Raw genomic sequence first — 17,911 nt, forward strand, 5'->3', positions numbered from 1 at the left:
AAAAATCGCCTACTAATAAGTGGAAAAGACAGACTGCAGCAACCCCTCCCCCGCCTTCTCCCTGAACCACCGTTCCGGCAGTCTCGGTGTGGCGTTTGGGTAAGCAGGAAAGGGTCCTCCACGGCTTCCCTCAAGCACTCCGTCCGGTCTTAGGGTGTCTTTGGTTATCTATAAATGATAGGCTTTTCAACAAACACTCGTCTTCCCCGGAGAACATGGTGGCTAAGATCAAGTCATTGGTTTTTCTTTGTGTGGAATGTAGGTGTAAAAAGGGTAGAATCGATTGGGCTGAGTGGTGCTCACACCTAGTCAACAACTCTCATGTTCATAATTAGTGTATTATGAATTGTTTCATGCTCTTGTTTGCTGGCCCCGACTACTGCTTGATGGCCAGGTGCTCCTTTTATAAAACATGTCGTTTCCAAAAGATCTGTAATTATGGAATCAGCAACACTTAAATGCTATAAATTTTTCATTTTTATTTAAAAACATGTTTTGGTTAAATACTTAAATGTTACAAATTTAATCATTTCTACTTTAGAAACATATTTTCGTCATTCAGTAGCTCTCAAATAAACACCGATACCATCAATATAATAGCTAGCAATGCCATAAAATCCTGCAAATGAACCTTTTTGCCAGGGCACTGAAAAACAAGTCCTTGTTGCACGGCCAAAAGGTCCATGACTCCTTTTGTTTGTTACAAAAGACAACGATGATATGGTCTTGCCGGCATACGCCCGAGATGAGACCCCAAACGTTCCACAAATTTCAATTATTTCCTCGTCCCATGCAAGGTTAACCTACAAATTAAACAAAACTATTCAATATAATAAAAATAAAATGAAAAAGAAGCAACAATACTTCAAAAAAGTAAATTACAATTTTAATGTGGTTTGATTTTTGCAATCTTTGTCCCAAAAAAAAAAATTATTGCAGTTTTGGTCTGTATTTGAAGGTTTTTTGTAACACTTTTTTAATGCATGTACCAAAAAAATCTCTAGAAAATTTGCAAACACCAGTTATATTCATGGACAAGAAAGAGTCATTTTACGAAAAAATGTTGGAAGGAAACATTGTTCCTCAAATATCGGCCAAAATTTCAGGTCAAAACTTTTTAAGATCGAAATTGAAAAAACCAGGTATACTTGGGGACCAAATATGTAATTTCCTCTACATTAAATCATGAACCAGTTCCAAACATATATGCTACCTCAGAGATTGTAGATCCATCGTTATAACCACCAGCCTTGTTAGAAACATGGACAGAACCTAGAAAATCTTCGCTAGTGAACACGAGAGAAGATATCATGTCACCATGATCTATTGTTATCTTTGTGAGCTTATGATTTTTCTCCAGACAAAATGACCATCGATATTGAGGACCAGTACTAGACTCTGTTCCCCATAGTCCAACTCGTGCAGTGTCTTGAGAAGCCTTTAAATAGACACCGATGCCATCTATGTAATAACCAGCAAGGCCATAAAATCCAGCAAAAGAGCTTTTGTTCCATGGTACTGTGAAAGGTGTCCCTGTTGTCTGACCAAAAGGCCCATGTGTCCGTTTGTTGGTTATGAAAGACAACGATGCTATAATAGTGTAACCAGAATATACCCCTGTTGATACATCAACAGTTCCATTAATGCCAACGATCTCCTCATCAGGATCAAATGTCACCTAAGCCATCGTAGGAAAAGAGAAGAGTTAAATGCATATTTACATCAGACATGTTCAATCAATCATGTAGAAACTTAGGTGTAAATTAGTAGTTTTGTGAGCGTATAGAACTAAGATTCTTTACCTCATGAATTTGGTCGCCGCCATTCCAACCACCTGCTTTTTCGGAATCATGCAAACATCCTTTGCTATCTTCAAAAGTTAACATGAGGGAATATATTAGAACACCATGATCTATAGTTATCTTCTTTAGCTTGTGATTATTGTCAAGTCGAAAAGACCAGTGATTTTGTGGAGACCCTTTTGATTTTCTTCCCCATATTCCGACTTTGGCAACTTCTTTATGAACCTGCCAACAAATAAAGTATAGAACTCAGGTAAAAAGTTATGAAGGAAAAATTAAATGATGCAATTTAAGACGAAATATATTGTCACATTGTACAACATTGAGTTCTCCAAATGTAACAAATTAACTATATATATCCTATAATATATCTACTCAGAATTGGAATCATGCGTGTATAAACGTTAACCGGATTTGAATGTATGGCTCTGGTAGCCCCATATCACAATTTGTAGTAATAATCATAGCGTTCAAGAAAAGGTAGATTTGATTGAAATCTATAATTTATGGTCAAATTAATCGGTTATTCAAAACGAAACTTTATACCCGTATCTAGTTTGAATCGACTCATATTCTATTTATCAAAAATTTTCTTTCAAATCCGCATATTTTGGGTAAAATATATCAATATTATTTTGGTGAAGAATACATCACACGTACAAAGGGAAAATGACTATTAAGGGTAACTAATTATTGCGTTTGTTTTCATTTGGTCATTTTTTTTACTCAATATACCATCGAACTTGTTGTTTGTGTTTACTATAACCCTTTTGACCGGCTTTTGACCTATGATAGCCGGTCAAAGAGATAGTGAACACCAACAACAAGTTCGATGGTATATTGAGTTAAAAAAAAGGAAATTGACAAAATGAGAATAAACGCAACAGTTAATTGCCCTCTAGAGTCATTTTCTATTTACTCATTTACAGCAAATCCTACGTCATCTTTTGCTTATATTAATTTCTTTATGAGATTTATTTTCTTCTCTTCAAAACATAACCCACGAAAGAACATTACTCATACATGTAATACTTTCTAATGAACTTGAATATTTATTAGGGGAATCTTGACTAAGGAAGTGCATTTCATGACAATATTCACATTTCCAATCAAATGATTTATCGTATCATGGATTCTAGACAAGTCTACAAACGAATGGAATCACAAGTGTTGTGATTTTTGAGTTACTTAACATTAAGATCGAATTCATGGGATAAGATACAACATCAATATGTACTATATCATGTAGGTTTTGCAGACACATCACCATAATATATTTTGAGGTAAACGTTTATACTGATAAATATACCTCTCATACACAATCATATCCTTTTGCAGAGAGGTGTTGACAGTTAACCATAGTAAGCATAACATAGACCATGTTTTAACGAAGCTACCCTTCCAAAACGCTCTTCATGTATGTTATGGCCAAAGATGGTTGCAATATTTGATAATTTTACAACTTTAATTTCATTTAACTTTTTGGAGAAAATGACTAAGAAGAGTAACCAACTGTTGAGTTTCTTCTCATTTGATCCCTTTCGTTTTTTTGTACTCAACATACCATTGAACTTGTTGTTTGTGTTCACGATAACCTTTTGACCGGCTATCGCGGGTCAAAAGCCGGTCAAAAGGGTTATGTTGAACACATACAACAAGTTTGATGGTATATTAAGTACAAAAAAAAAGGAAGTCAAATAATAACAAACGCAACAGTTAGTTACCCTCAATAATCATTTTCCTATATACAAATACATAGAAAACTAAATTTTGGTAGAGATCAAAAGAACTTTTAGTTGTGATGAAAGTTACATAGATTATCATATATATTTAAAAAATCAAAATGGACATACGTTTCCCACATGCTGTTGCGTATACAATGTATGTCTATATGACATGTGCCCATGTGGACATGTAAAATGTGGATGTGCTCATTTCCTAATATGCATGTGCGTATAAAAATCTAATTTTAAAAAACGCTTTCTCTCTCTACTTTTTCTCTCTATACAATTCTCTCTGACCGAAGGTGCGTTTTTGGCTAGGTTTCGTCGTTGCTTCTTCACCGGTGAATTGTTTCATCTCCATTCCCGTTGAAGTAATTTCAGATCTAACTTCGTTGACAAAATGGCAGCATCATCCAAACCGGATCGATTGAAAGAAGTCAAAGTGAAACCTCCAGACAAAAGTGTTGTGGTCCGGTATGGCAGGATTGAAGTCGATCTGAATGAAATGGTACCTCCTAGTGTTATTGAGCAGTCTTCAGCTGCTATTTTCAGAGCTCGTCGTAAGCCGAGTGCGACAGGAGCAGTTACTACAGGGATCGGAAAGGCTGAATGGAAGATGGAGAGTAAGCTTTCAGAGTGAAGAATCGGGCAAGAAAAACTATGGATAATACTTCTCCTTTGGATGCAGAAGGATATTATGATAACTCAGTAACGGAACTGGAATCTGCGAGTAAGGAGATATGGGAATCAGATTCGAGTAAGCAGATGATTGATAATATGGAATCGTCTAAGGTGTAGTATGTGAAGGTTAAGAATATTCAGATTCAAGCTGGGGTGAAGAAATCAAATGTGCCTGAAATTCAAATTCCATCAGGTAATACATCTTCTCTATCTAAAAATTGGGAGAACTCTAAAATTAGGGATGAGATGCTAAGTCCTAATAATGAAATGAAAGTCATTACTAATCAAATGAAGACTGCTAACCCATCGATTGTTGTTAATGATGTTATTGGGCAAATATCTTCTAGTAATGTTGATTGTAATGTTGTTACTACTAGTATGAGTAAGGATGAATCTGGTTATAAGGATAAGGTGATAAGTGGTAGGCTGTATGAAGAATTTGATCTGAAAGTTGGATTTTCTTTTCTTAATGAAGTTAAGCTTAATCAAGTGGAGAATGATAGCAAGTTGAAGTATACTGAAATTGATACGGATAATGGGGGTGATGGTAGCAATGATTCTATTGTATGTAGCGATGAGAATGGTAATCTAATTAATATGAAGGAAGGTGTTACAAAGTCTAAAAATGAGATGGGTGAAAGGACTGCTAATTCAGTGCAGAGTAAGGATACAAATAGGATGGGAACTATTATTAATAGCATTAACATGGAGCCTTCCTTGTTGGGGCCAGCTGGTAAAGGAAATCGGGTTAATGCTATTGATAATAATGGAAAAGTAAAATTTGATTTTTCATATGCAGGTGCTTTAAGGGGTCCAATGCATAAGCGAAAGTTAGAAGTTAAATACATTTCTATAGGGGATGGGAAGGAAGATGGACCTGCTATTATCCTGATTGAGAACCTGAAAAAAGCAAGTTTACCATATTCTAATACTTTTTATGGTTACTTGATTGATAAGAAAATAGCTTTTCCTGATATTCAAAAAGAATTAAAACGATGGTAGAAGAACGTGGGTTTTGAGGATATGTTTATGAATAGCAATGGGTTCCTTTTCTTTAAATTCTTAAGTGAAATAGGGGATGCAAGCTATTTTGGATGGTAGTCCATGGTTAATTTTCAATAACATTCCTATCTTTTTGCAAAGAAGAAGGTCGGGTCTTACCCTTACTATAAATACATGATAAGGTTCCGGTGTGGATAAAATTTTATGATCTTCCTTTGGAAGTATGGAGTGGTGAGAATCTTTGTATTATAGCTAGTAAATAGGGATTCCTTTAGCATTTGATACATTCATTGAGGATATGTGTCTTGAGCATAAAGGTAGGAATGCTTATGCGAGAATACTTGTAGAAATGTCAGTTGATAGAGAATGGAAGAAGACAATTGAAGTAACAACATGGGACTTTATGATGAATTGTGATGTTAGTCAGGAGTTTGTTGTGGAATATGCTTGGTGCCCATCTAGATGTGGCCATTGTAAAGCTTTTGGACACTTTGAGAAATTTTGTATGGTTGCGATGAGTGGAAAAGAAAAGGTTAAGGAGTTGATTGATCCTGTGAATGTTCAGAACTCTAAAGGAAAAGGAATTATGGATAATGAGGGGTTTATAGAAGTGGTAAGAAAATGAGGTAATGGTGGAGCTTATGCAACAAGTACTAATGGGACAAAAGGAAGAGATGGGGTAGACAATTCCAAAACAACCAGGGTAATTACAACAATAATAATCAAAGGAATGTTAACAGAGCCAACGGGGGAAATAAGGGTGGATATGGGAAGGGGAAAAATGGGAAATGGATGAATACTAATGTAAGCCATTAGAATCAAGTGTTTGAAGCGGATAATTTTATGGTAAAAATGGGATTAAATATGAAACATGATGGGGAAAGTAGAATAAAAATTGCCAGTTTAGATAAAGGAAATGTGGATAACAAGGAAACTGCCAATGGTGGTAAAGGGATATATACTAAAGGTGTAAATAAGAAAGGTAACGCTAATAGATTTGAAGTATTGGGTTCGATTGTGGAGGATTTTGTTGAAAGAATGGAGGAGGATGTTATGATTAATAGAAAAGAAATTCATGTTGTATCTGATGTTACTGATAGTGATGTTAGTCTAACGTGATATAGGAATGGTTAAGGGTGGTTCTTATATGAATTTTGTTGTTTCTAATCAGGTCAGTGGGAATAATAGTGGGGTTGTGAAAAATATGAAGTTATTGGATCTCAGGCATTTAAGGGGGGAAATGCCAAAAAGCCCTAATGTGTCTCAATGATGAATTTAGGGGCTTGGAATATTAGGGGACTTAATAAAGTGGTTAAGTAGAAGGAGGTGCTTGAGATTATTAAAGTTAATAATCTGGAGCTTTGTGGTATATTAGAGTCTCATGTTTCTGATTTGAATTTGAAGAAACTTTATGCTAAAGTGTTTAGAATTTAGGACTAGTATCGAATACTAGTTCTTGCAAATCGGGTACTAGAATTATTGTTGGATGGAATGCTAATAAATTTGACTTAATGGTTCTGTCTCATTCTAATCAGGTCATGCACTGTTTTATTAGAATTCTGGATTCCAATTTTGAGGTTTTTGTTTCCTAAATATATGTTGCTTCGTGGTATATAGACAGAAGAGAGTTATGGTAGAATTTGGAGAAACATAAGTCTGTGGTGAATAAGAAGGCGTGGGTTCTTTTGGGTGACTTCAATGTGGCTATGAAGCCTTCTGAATATTCTGAAAGTTCTTCCAGAATACCGGAGCGTGTTGCTGAATTTATAGAGTGTATTAACTCTATAGAGGTGGAGGACATTAATTGTTCTGGTCTTCAATTTACATGGACGAAATCTACAGCAGTGTCTAATGGGTTATTTAAGAAGTTGGATCGCATTATGGCAAACTTGAAGTTTTTGGAGAAGTTTCCTTTGGCCCATGCGATCTTTAAGCCATATCGGATTTCAGACCATAGTTCAAAAATTTTGTCTATTCCTATATGTCAATCTAGATGGGTTCACCCGTTTAAATTTGTGAACTTTATCACTGACAAGGATGAATTTTTGCCGATGGTGAAGGAAATTTGGGGTACTAAAATTGCTGGGGGATTTATTTTTAAAGTGACGTAGAAATTAAATTTATTAAAGAAGCCATGTCGTAGATTATATAGTAATCATGATGTTTCAAGCGATTGCAAGACTTAAGGAAAATGTTGGATGATTAGCAAGGTGAAATAGATAAAAATCCTTTTAATTATTTGATAAGGGATGAACATGCCAAGGTTCTCTTTGAATTTAATGTGGCATGTGAGGATGAGGAGAAGTTTCTTTTTAAGAGAGCTAAAATTAAATGGTTGAAGGAGGGTGATCGGAATACAAGCTTCTTTCATAAATCTGTCAAGAGCTGTGCTAATAAGAATCGAATCTCTATGATTCTTGATGAAGATGACAGGTGGATATGTGGGAAGAATTTGAATGACAAATTTGTGGATCATTTTAAAGCTTTTCTTGGATCAGAATATAGCAATGGTGATAGAATAATTGATAATGAGTTATTTAGTAATAAATTGGATTCGGGTATTGCCCTTGAAATGATAAAAGTCATGTCTAATGAAGAGATCAAAATTGCAATGTTTGATATTGAAGATAACCAAGCCCCGGGTACAGATGGGTTTTCATCAATATTTTTTAAGTCTGCTTGGAAAGTGGCGGGGTTTGAAGTATGTAAAGTTGTTAGGGAAGTTTTCTGGACTGCGAAGCTACCTAAATGTGTTAATGCTGCTAGAATAATTCTTGTTCCTAAAGTTGAGTGCCCCCGAAAAGTTACTGACTATCAGCCAATAGCCTACTGTAATACATTGTATAAATGTATCAGTAAAGTTATTGTTAATCGCATTCGTAACCATTTAGGTCTGATTGTGGATTACAATCAATCAACTTTTATTCCTGGAAGGTTATTCTCAATAACATCCTTCTTGTCCAGGAGTTAATGGTGAGATAGAATAGGAAGGATGGTCCTCCTAACTGTGCTTTGAAAATAGATATTCAAAAGGATTACGACACAGTTAATTGGAATTTCCTAATGCAAGCCTTGGTTGGGTTTGGGTTTCATCCTACTATTGTGCATTGGATTATGATGTGTGTTACCTCTACCTAGTTTACTGTGAACATTAATGGTGAGGATAAAGGTTTTTTTTAAGGTAAAAGGGGTTTGAGACAGGGAGATCCATTATCACCCTATCTTTTTACTCTCATAATGGAAGTCTCTAATCTTGTGCTCAAGAGAAATATTGAGAATTCATCGAATTTCAAATATCATAGTAGATGTAAAATTCAGAAAATCACTCATTTATGTTTTGCAGATAACCTGTTGATGTTTTGTCGTGGTGATAGTGGATCGCCCAGGGTGATCAAGAATTCGTTGGATTATTTCAAAAATTTGTCTGGATTGAATGCTAATTTGAATAAAAGCTTGATCTTTTTTAGGTGTGTCAAACCTGCTATGAGGCAAACTATCAATGGTATTCTTCCTTTTGAGATTGGTAAGTTCACATTTAAATTCTCAAGTATTATTTTACCTGTCAATAAATTGTTTAGAAGAGATTGTAAGACCATGGTGGATAGGATCAAAATGAGAATTTTAAGTTGGAAGAGCAAAAGTTTATATTTTGCTGGTAGACTACAACTTATAAGTTCTATTTTAAATTCTATACATGTGTATTGGCCTCGGTTTTCAAACATCCTGCTACCATAATTATGGAGATTAAGAAGATATGTATAGGTTATTTTTGGAGTGGAGGTGAATTGGGTAAAGGAAAAGCTAAAATCTATTGGAAAATGGTTTGTACTCCAAAAGTGAATGGTGGATTACGCTTGAAAGAATTAAGGAGATGGAATGATGTGTTATTATCTAAACATGTCTGGAACATTGTAAATAATAAAAACTCTATGTGGGTGAGGTGGACCTATCATTTTCGTATTAAGAAGGGGATTTTTGGGATATCAGTTTAAGAAGAATCTATGCTAAGAATCTATACTAGACATAGAAGAGAGTCTTACATGCAAGAAAGTATCTTAGACCTCACATTGTCTCGAGTTTTGGAAACGGTATGAATACTTCATTATGGCATGATTGGTGGCATCCCATTGGAATCATTAGCATGTTTATTTTAAGCAAAGATTAGATTAGTGCAGGATCCAATGATATGTCAAGGGTTGCGGATATTGTTATTAACAGACAATTATGTTGGCTTGCTGATTGGCTGGATGTTTACCCTGGGCTGCAAAATGGGACTATGTTCTAGAATAGTGATGGGATAAGAGATAAGATAGTCTAGAGAGATAAAAATGGAATCAGCAAATCTTTCTCGTGCAATTAAGTGTGGAAAGATGTCAATGATTTTGGGACTAAGGTTTCTTGGTATATTATTGTTTGGTTTAGTAATAACATACCAATAAACTCCTTTATTCTTTAGATGGCTATTCTTTGAAAGTTAAAGAGAGAAGATCGAGTCGAATGGCTGGAAATTTATCTTGATGGTCGAAAATGAGATTTCAAAGGTAGAAAATGAAAGTTCAAGTTCGATGGGAAGTTGAAGATCCTATTTTCAAGTGGAAACATTGAAATAAAATTAGAGTTGAAAGTTGGATAATATTTTGGAGTCGAAATATTTTGAGTGTTCGGAAAATAGATGCATAAGACTACCCCTATTGGGGGTTTATTGCGAGCCGATCATGAGAAAAGTAACATTAAAAAAAATAAAAATTATATGGCCACAATAACGACCCACCATTGGGGGTTTATTGTGAACTAGTTTGTTGCCACGCCCTTGGCTCGTCTTAGATTGCAAAGGATCTCATGCCCACTTGTCTATATTTATTAACGAGGTGAGTTACCTTTCAGTATCGGTGGGTCTACGGCCACAATAACGACCCACCATTAGGAGTTGTATGTTAGATGATTGTCTTTGTGATATCATCTAGATTTGATACTACCTGATATGTTAGATGCTGACATAATATGTTATATGTGATGGTAGTAGAGTTCGATTGTTAGGACCGAAGGGTAGGTCAGACATCCCAGATATGTCTGACAGTATGTGATGATATGTTTATATGCTGGCATGATATATTATATGTGATAGTGGTAGTAGGAGGGGAATAGTCCCCATGTTCGGTTGTTAGGACCGAAGGGTAGTTCGGACACCCCAGATATGTCTGATAGTATGTTTATGTTATGATATATGTGATAGTAGCAGTAGGGGTGGATTAGTCCCCGAGAGTCGATTGTTAGGACCGACGGGTAGGTCAGCACCCTAGAATGGTTCGACATGGGTAGGTCAGCACCTCAGAATGGCTTGATACGGGTAGGACGACACCCCAGAATGGCCGCACGGGTAGATCGACACCCCAGAATGGTCGTACGGGTAGGTCGGCACCCCAGAATAGCCGTACCGGGTATGTATGCTATGTGATTGTATGTATGCTATGTGATTGTATGGTATGAGGTACAATGGTGGGGTGGGGGGGTGGGGCTCACTAAGCTTCGTGCTTACAGTTTACAGTTTTGGTTTCAGGTACCTCTTCAGCGAAGGGGAAGGAACTGGCGCGGTAGCGGCACATCATACACACACTCATTGTTTTCCGCATTATGGATATTCTGGGATTGTACTCTGACATGTTACTATTTTTATGGCTTGGGTTTTCAGATATGATACATTGTTTTATGAGATGATGTGATTTCACAATATTTTCTTAAGAATATTTTTAGGAGTTAGTTAATTAAAATGAAATTTTTGGACTTGAAAATTGGGTCGTTATATGTTTGTTGTGAAAGGAAATTGATTCCTTTATTCGTCCAAATTGATCCAACTCCGGTTCAACTCAATATACCCAACTACATAATATTTTTTGTAACTGAAACACGGTTTAAACCTGAAAAAATTCGGTTCAAAACTATTTTTGGAATTCTAAAAGTTAACTGGACACTTGTCAATATAGACAATCCCACTAAATAATACCTTTAAAATCCTACAAAGGTAGGCATGAGGAGTTATCATGGTATGGTCCCTTTGAAACATTTTACAACATTTTCTATTTATAGAAGAGGAAACATTCTCTTGTTTACTCTCACCATCGATGTGGGATGAAAACATTGTAATAAAACACTTTTTCTTGTTTATAGAACATTATTTAACTTATTTATAATATTATTGTAAAGAAATTGAAAAGTTATAAGAGTTTCAAATGAATGTGGTGAAAAGAAGTTAAAAAAGAGGGTTTCAAATGCTTGAGATTCAAGAAAAAATGTTAGCTTTATAAGTATGTATGATATTCATTAGAAGAAATCAATTACATTTTCTTTAAAAAAACTAAATTGTGTTAATAAATCAATTTTATCTTTAATAAAAAGTAAAATAAAATATATTAAAATATTTTATTGGTTTTTCTCTACAAAATAAGACCAATATTGATATAGTTTTGTAAATATAAAAATTTAATATAAAATAGATTGTGTTTGGTTGGTAATGAATCTAAAAAATTGAATTGGGTTGGATTATATATGCGGAAAAAAGATAAATTATTTTTTTATAGAAAAATTGAATTGCAGTGAATTGTTAGGGAGTGTTTGGATAGGAAAAAAAAGAGGTGTTTATTGCTAAGTTTATTGTTTGGATAAAATTCAGCTTATTAAGCTAAATAAGCTAATTTTAATAAGCATCTCTCCCCATGCTTATTGCTTATTCCCACTACAAATAAGCTATAAACAATAAGCTAAAAAGCTAATCCAAACACCCCTTAACGGCGGTAGTCTAATAGATACTTTTGTGATCGTTAAAGTTGCATCTAATATGGAAAGAAATAAAAGATAAACCTGTGTGGTGGCTTGAGCTATCAATGCATCGTATCCATTCATAATGCCATTACAGACAATGTGCTCGGTTAATGTGTCACGTGTTAACCACACGTTATTCACACACTTGACGCATGGGCACTTAATATCTCCACTAGAGTTTGCATTATTCTTGCTTTCAACATCAAGGAATTCACCTAACCCTTTCAAAAATAGGGTGCTTGACCTAGGCGCACTCATCCAGTTTGTACCCATTTTCATAACCACAAATTAATCTGTAAAGGAATTACAGAACAAATGGAATTAATATTTCTCATGATGATGATCACACAAGTATATGCATAAAAGAAGATTCACGATTACATACTTTTCGTATGAATATCTTTCTATTGGTTTAGATAAAATGAGGATTTAAGAGATTGGCTCTAAGTTTGCGACTAAGGAATTGATCTCTGAAATCAATTTAGAACATTTAATTTAACAATTAATTACCACTTTTAGTTTTGGCGTATTATTAAAGTAGTCAATTTTAGAAACTTTATTAGCTAAAATTGGACAAAAATCAGTCCATCGGCTTTTACAAATAGAACATTTCCCTGCAAATTAATATTAATATTAATATATTCTATAAACGAGTCTATTTACCGTGCGCCACATATATTTAGAACTCTAATTACTTTTAAAATGTTTGTCAATAATATTTCCAAATTGGTTAGTTATTGTGAAATATTTAAATTTTCTACGTAAAATTTAATATTTTACTGCTTTTTTATAATACTATTTCAAAGTAATTTTAAAATTAATTTGAAGCTCGAATGAGTTTTCATTTCCTTTCAAAATTGGTTGATTAATATGAAATAAGTAGAAAAAATAAAATAGTCTTCAATAACTTTTTAATAAGAATAAGTAGGTTTGAAATAGTTTAACAATAATAATATTTATTAATAGCATAAAGTTTTAAATTATATTACCTTACCTCACAAACAATAAATAACCATTACGCAATCAATTTTTTTTAGTAATTTTAAAAACCAATTAATCATAAAAAATAATATTAAATTGAGATAAACATCTAACATTATTTAATTTATTAAATATAAAATATTAATATGTTAACAACATGCTTTTTGAATTATTGATATAATATATTATATTTCGTAATTTATCTATCAAGTTAAATTCAAAATCTAAGTTAAACCTTTAACTTATAACATAATATATTTGATATGTTAACTTAATTAGGGTTGAATACAGAATTTAAATCAAAATATCATTTAAATTAAAATTTGATCAATGGCTTTTTTTCAAAATTGTTCGAAGGTTTAAATATATAGATATACAACAAACTTAAAATGCCAAAAAAAACTAAAAATATCAAAAATCTTTTTTTTATAATAATTGAAAATTTTAAAAGTAAGTTTTTAATAAATAAACTACGGCTGTTAAAATTAGGGAGGAGCAAAACAACCGACCCGGTTGGAACCGGCCCGGGAACCAAACTCAGTGGAAAATAGGAACTGAACCGGACCACCGGTTCTGATTCTACCGGTTCCGATTCCTACCAATTCTTGTCGTTTCTTCAAATATTGGAACCGGTCCTCGAAAAATTGCAACATATGGTTCCGGTTCTAATGGTTTTCGGTTTTTAAAATCCACAAAAATATCGTCTTGGTCCTGACCCGACCGTTTCCATTGGGTTCCGGTTCCGGCCGATTCCCCAGTCCATATGCTTATCCATAGTTAAAATAACATAAAATTATAGAATATCTTCCATTATCTTAAAAACATGTGGTTGAAAAAAACCTATTGAATAATGTGATTATATTAGATATTTATCTAGAAATAATATTGAAAATAATTAAAATTTTATATATCAACTGAATATACAAATAACTATTTCATTAAGAATATTTAATGTTAATAACATAGATTACTTTCAATAACATGTATTTGCCAAAATTTGAAGTGAATTATTTTATTTTACGCAACACACAAAAATTTTCTAAAATCGATTATAATAGATTTTATTTTATTTCAACTATATTTATTTGTACCAATCCACTAAATTGTTTTATTATTTTATTTATACTATTAATTCTTTAATTTTTTAAATAATATACTTAATTTTAATAATTCAAAGTAGATTTAAAATAATATCTTTTTAATGAGACTAATTTATAGTTACGAGTATAGTAAACTTCATTTTGAGAATTTCAATATGGTGTTAAACTAAAAATGTAAATAAAAAAGTTAAATAATGTTGAAAAAATTTCTACAGAATTTATTTCATGTTAATTTTTTTTTTTTTTGATATTATACAAATGTAAAATCAAAATTAAAATATCAAATTAACAAAATTTTGGCCAAACTTTTTTTTATAGTAACTAAAATTTTCAAAAGATATATGATTTTTATTAATTCAAAATAATATTTACAATAAACATAAACTTAAAATTTTATATTACATTACCTTGAAAATAATATCTATCACTTGAAATATTACCTTGAAAATAATAACTGATACTTGAAATCATGTTCAAAATTTAAAAAGTAGTCAAGTAATTTTTTTTTCAAGTTAAATTAAAAGCTATGTATGTAAATTGATTAACAATGACAATGTTGTGAAAGTAAAATGAAAATCAAATGTTATGCCAACAAAATATAATTAATAAAAAATATATATTTTTTATAAAATTGAAAACTTGAGAAAAGTTAGTGTGTTGATTAAATAAACATATAATATAATTAAAGACACTTCTAGACTATTTTAGTGCCTAATTAGATTAACTTGCTTCCATAGCATTGAATTAAATAATTAAAGGGTTTATCGTTTATAAATTAGTATATAGAAGAACTAAATAACCCTTTACTTTTCCTTGCTGCTCATTTAAAATTGTAAATTACTGAGAAATGTTTTAAATTATTGTTGTGATAATGAATTGGTTGGGTTTTTAATATTATTTTCTATTTGCCGGTTAAATAAATAAGTAAATAAATAGGAATTTGGATAGAAAGGAAAAATAGAATGATAGTTGACTTTTCTATAACATATACCCACATATAGTTTTGTTGGTTTACGGTCCTCACTTCAATGATTTCTTTTAAATTCATGATAATACTTCTTGATAAGAAACTATGTTAGAATTAAAATTATTATGGCTAGCTTTAGTTACACGTAAGAGTATTCATTTCTCAACTTGTTTTTTTTTTGGCACACGTGCCACCTCGTTTCCCTCATCACTCTTCTTCTATCTCTTTAGAATTAAAAAAAAATGGTTACTTTTCACTTAATATTGTTTTTTATTTTATTTTTAAAATATATTTATACAAATATTAAATTCTTTTCGATGAATTAAAAACCATAAATTTTAATATATCTTTTATAATTTTTTATTATATATATATATATATATATAGGCCATTCTAGAAAAAAATTTCACGTGGTTCCTTTATCATGTTCAATCGGACTGATAAAAGTATAGTTTTGAAAACCAAACCATACTGACTAGTTCGATCGATTGAAACGGGAAACTTTCTTGTTACACGTTTTTTATCTAAAAAATCGCTTGTTAGCAATTTGTGGCAACCGAACGGTTTACCAAAAAACCTAATTCAACCGGACCGTTTGGACCTTTAAAACACAATATTTATAAATATATGAATTATATTTTTAAAACAACTGACTTAACTAGCTAAGTCACATGTAGCCATTAAGCACAAAGTTATGACTTACTAGCTACGTCACATCTAGCTATTAAGCACAAAGTTATTTTAATTTTTTCTCTCATCATTTTATTTATAAGACATCATCTATCACCTATTTCTAGTTGGTCGATGTGACACTAACTATAAGCGGTACATATATCATTTGAAATCAAAGAAATATTTTTAAATATAGACTTTTTTTTCTTTCTTTTTTGTTCCACATAAGGTAAGCCCCTTATTTTTTTTGTAAGATAGGTCCTAATTTTTTTGGATATATACATTATAATAAATATTGGAAAAATAGGTGGATCAAATGACCCTCGTTAATAATGTGAATATGTTCAATCTTACATAACTATTGAAAAAATATGTGTAGACAGTGCTATTCTGTGAGAATGACAAAGAAAATATATTGTTTAATAATGTAAATATGTTCAATCTTACATAACTATTGTCATTATCACACATTCTTACTAATTAAATCGTCTATAAGGTTATTATAAACTGTTTTTTATTATTATCATTCTGTCAGAATATTGTCAGAATCTTTATTGAGTCGTATTCTGTAAGAATAAAAATGAGTAAAAAACGATGTGTAAGAACAAAAATGAATAAAATTAGTGAGAATACATGAAAATGACAATAGTTGTGTAAAGTTTAACATATTCACATTACTAAATAACCTATTCTCTTAGTAATTTTTCATACAATAGCATTATTCACACGTCGTACAATAGTTGTGCATCCATATTATAACCTAGCATATATATATATATATATATATATATATATATATATATATATATATATATATATATATATATATATATATATATATATATATATATATATATATGGGCATTCGAGTTTGTACAATGCTGGTAGGAAAGACTGAAAATAGAAAACCAGTAGAGAAGTGTTCAGCTTCGTAGGGATCGATGAAAAGGAGTTCATGATTTAGGCAAGGATTCTATTTCAATTTAAAATCTACACGATATCTCTGTGGTGTTGATCTACAAAATTAGCAACTATATTCCCACTATAAACATTAAGGGCCAAGAAAATCATCATGGAGAAGGTAGAGAAATCTATTTGGTTCAAAGTAACTACTTTTACAACAAATGCACAAAAATATATATAAAAAAAAAAAACATGCTCTATCAGAGTTCATTCATCCAACATAAGCTTTATTAAAAAGTATATGATACTTATATGCGTAACTAATAAAAAGAACAAAGTATAATAATGTAGCCAATTTTAATTAGTATTCTCCTTTCTCATAAATTCCACTTGGTTAAACAGCAAATTTGTATCTATTACACTCTATCCAAAGAATTTATTGCTGGAAATCTGAATTAAAATACTACTAATTAACCCCCTATATATACCAATTTGATTCTAAACTAACTCAAGACATCTTTAAAAGGAGAGAATTCCCTAAATACCCATGGTGCAAAATTCGTCCCAGATTCTGAATTATCCAACAAATTCTACGAATTGTTTTAATAGACTGGTAAGATGATATTAAAAAGCAAACGTACCTTTTACAGTATCCAAAATCTAGATCTTCACTTTATGAATTAAAGCAATAGACAACATTCAAGAAACTGCGAGCAAAATATATTTCAATCAGACAAAATACATACGAGGAACTGAATCAAATTCATTCCAAGTAGAGAAGCTTCCATCGAATTGGAAAGAGTTCAAACTAACCTTGGAATTTCCGCTGAAGATTATTTACTTCCTTAATGCACCTAATCAGTATTTGCAGCGTATAAATATATATACATAATCAAGCCTTCAAATAAATAGTGGTGTCCACGTTTTAGTGATGACCGAACCTGCTATATTTCTGCGAAGATGCTAAAGCCGTGTTCCATGTGTGAAAGTATGGTATCATATACCAAAACGATATGGATGGAGCTTAGATACCCACGATATGCTTTTTGACTATTTTACGAAGAGTTGATATAAATGGGTCCTACTATATATCTCCACCTCATATCCCTTATTGAAAAGAAATAATACAAATGAATCCTCGCAGTTAACGACAGAGAAAAACACCATAAAATACGTCATTATCCAATTTTCTCCAACACACCTTGTCAAACTTCATCGGAGAAAACCTCTTGCGAGACAAGAATTATGGTGACTGGCAAAATG

The 17,911-nt window shown here is 32.1% G+C and overlaps 2 protein-coding genes across 3 annotated transcripts; one reads left to right on the top strand and one right to left on the bottom strand.

Annotated features, from left to right (window-relative positions):
* Positions 1–459: 459 nt before the first annotated feature.
* Positions 460–17,691, bottom strand: LOC145065701 (mannose/glucose-specific lectin-like). Of its 2 annotated transcripts, XM_079012751.1 has the most exons (7): positions 17,590–17,691; positions 17,462–17,502; positions 17,290–17,355; positions 12,065–12,318; positions 1,803–2,027; positions 1,214–1,678; positions 460–803 (listed from the first exon to the last, which is right to left on the bottom strand). In XM_079012751.1, the coding sequence occupies exons 4-7, from the start codon at positions 12,302–12,304 to the stop codon at positions 555–557; spliced, it is 1,179 nt and encodes a 392-aa protein (XP_078868877.1). In that variant the 5' UTR covers positions 12,305–12,318; positions 17,290–17,355; positions 17,462–17,502; positions 17,590–17,691; the 3' UTR covers positions 460–554. The 2 variants fall into 2 exon arrangements, with proteins under 2 accessions (XP_078868877.1, XP_078868876.1); XM_079012750.1 differs by having other exon boundaries at positions 17,462–17,634.
* Positions 3,740–11,009, top strand: LOC145065703 (uncharacterized). The gene is made up of 2 exons (XM_079012752.1): positions 3,740–8,732; positions 10,767–11,009. The coding sequence occupies exon 1, from the start codon at positions 4,454–4,456 to the stop codon at positions 5,207–5,209; it is 756 nt and encodes a 251-aa protein (XP_078868878.1). The 5' UTR covers positions 3,740–4,453; the 3' UTR covers positions 5,210–8,732; positions 10,767–11,009.
* Positions 17,692–17,911: the final 220 nt, after the last annotated feature.

The sequence above is a fragment of the Lactuca serriola genome, chromosome 8 (assembly GCF_051521515.1).
Source record: "Lactuca serriola cultivar US96UC23 chromosome 8, Lser_US96UC23_V15, whole genome shotgun sequence".
Lineage (NCBI taxonomy): Eukaryota > Viridiplantae > Streptophyta > Magnoliopsida > Asterales > Asteraceae > Lactuca > Lactuca serriola.

Coding starts and splice junctions, on each gene's coding strand:
- LOC145065703 (XM_079012752.1), top strand. CDS start 4,454: ATGCTAAGTCCTAATAATGAAATGAAAGTCATTACTAATCAAATGAAG.
- LOC145065701 (XM_079012751.1), bottom strand. CDS start 12,304: ATGAAAATGGGTACAAACTGGATGAGTGCGCCTAGGTCAAGCACCCTA. Junction 2,028..12,064: donor TAGCTCAAGCCACCACACAG/GTTTATCTTTTA, acceptor ATTTGTTGGCAG/GTTCATAAAGAAGTTGCCAA. Junction 804..1,213: donor ATGGATCTACAATCTCTGAG/GTAGCATATATG, acceptor TTTAATTTGTAG/GTTAACCTTGCATGGGACGA.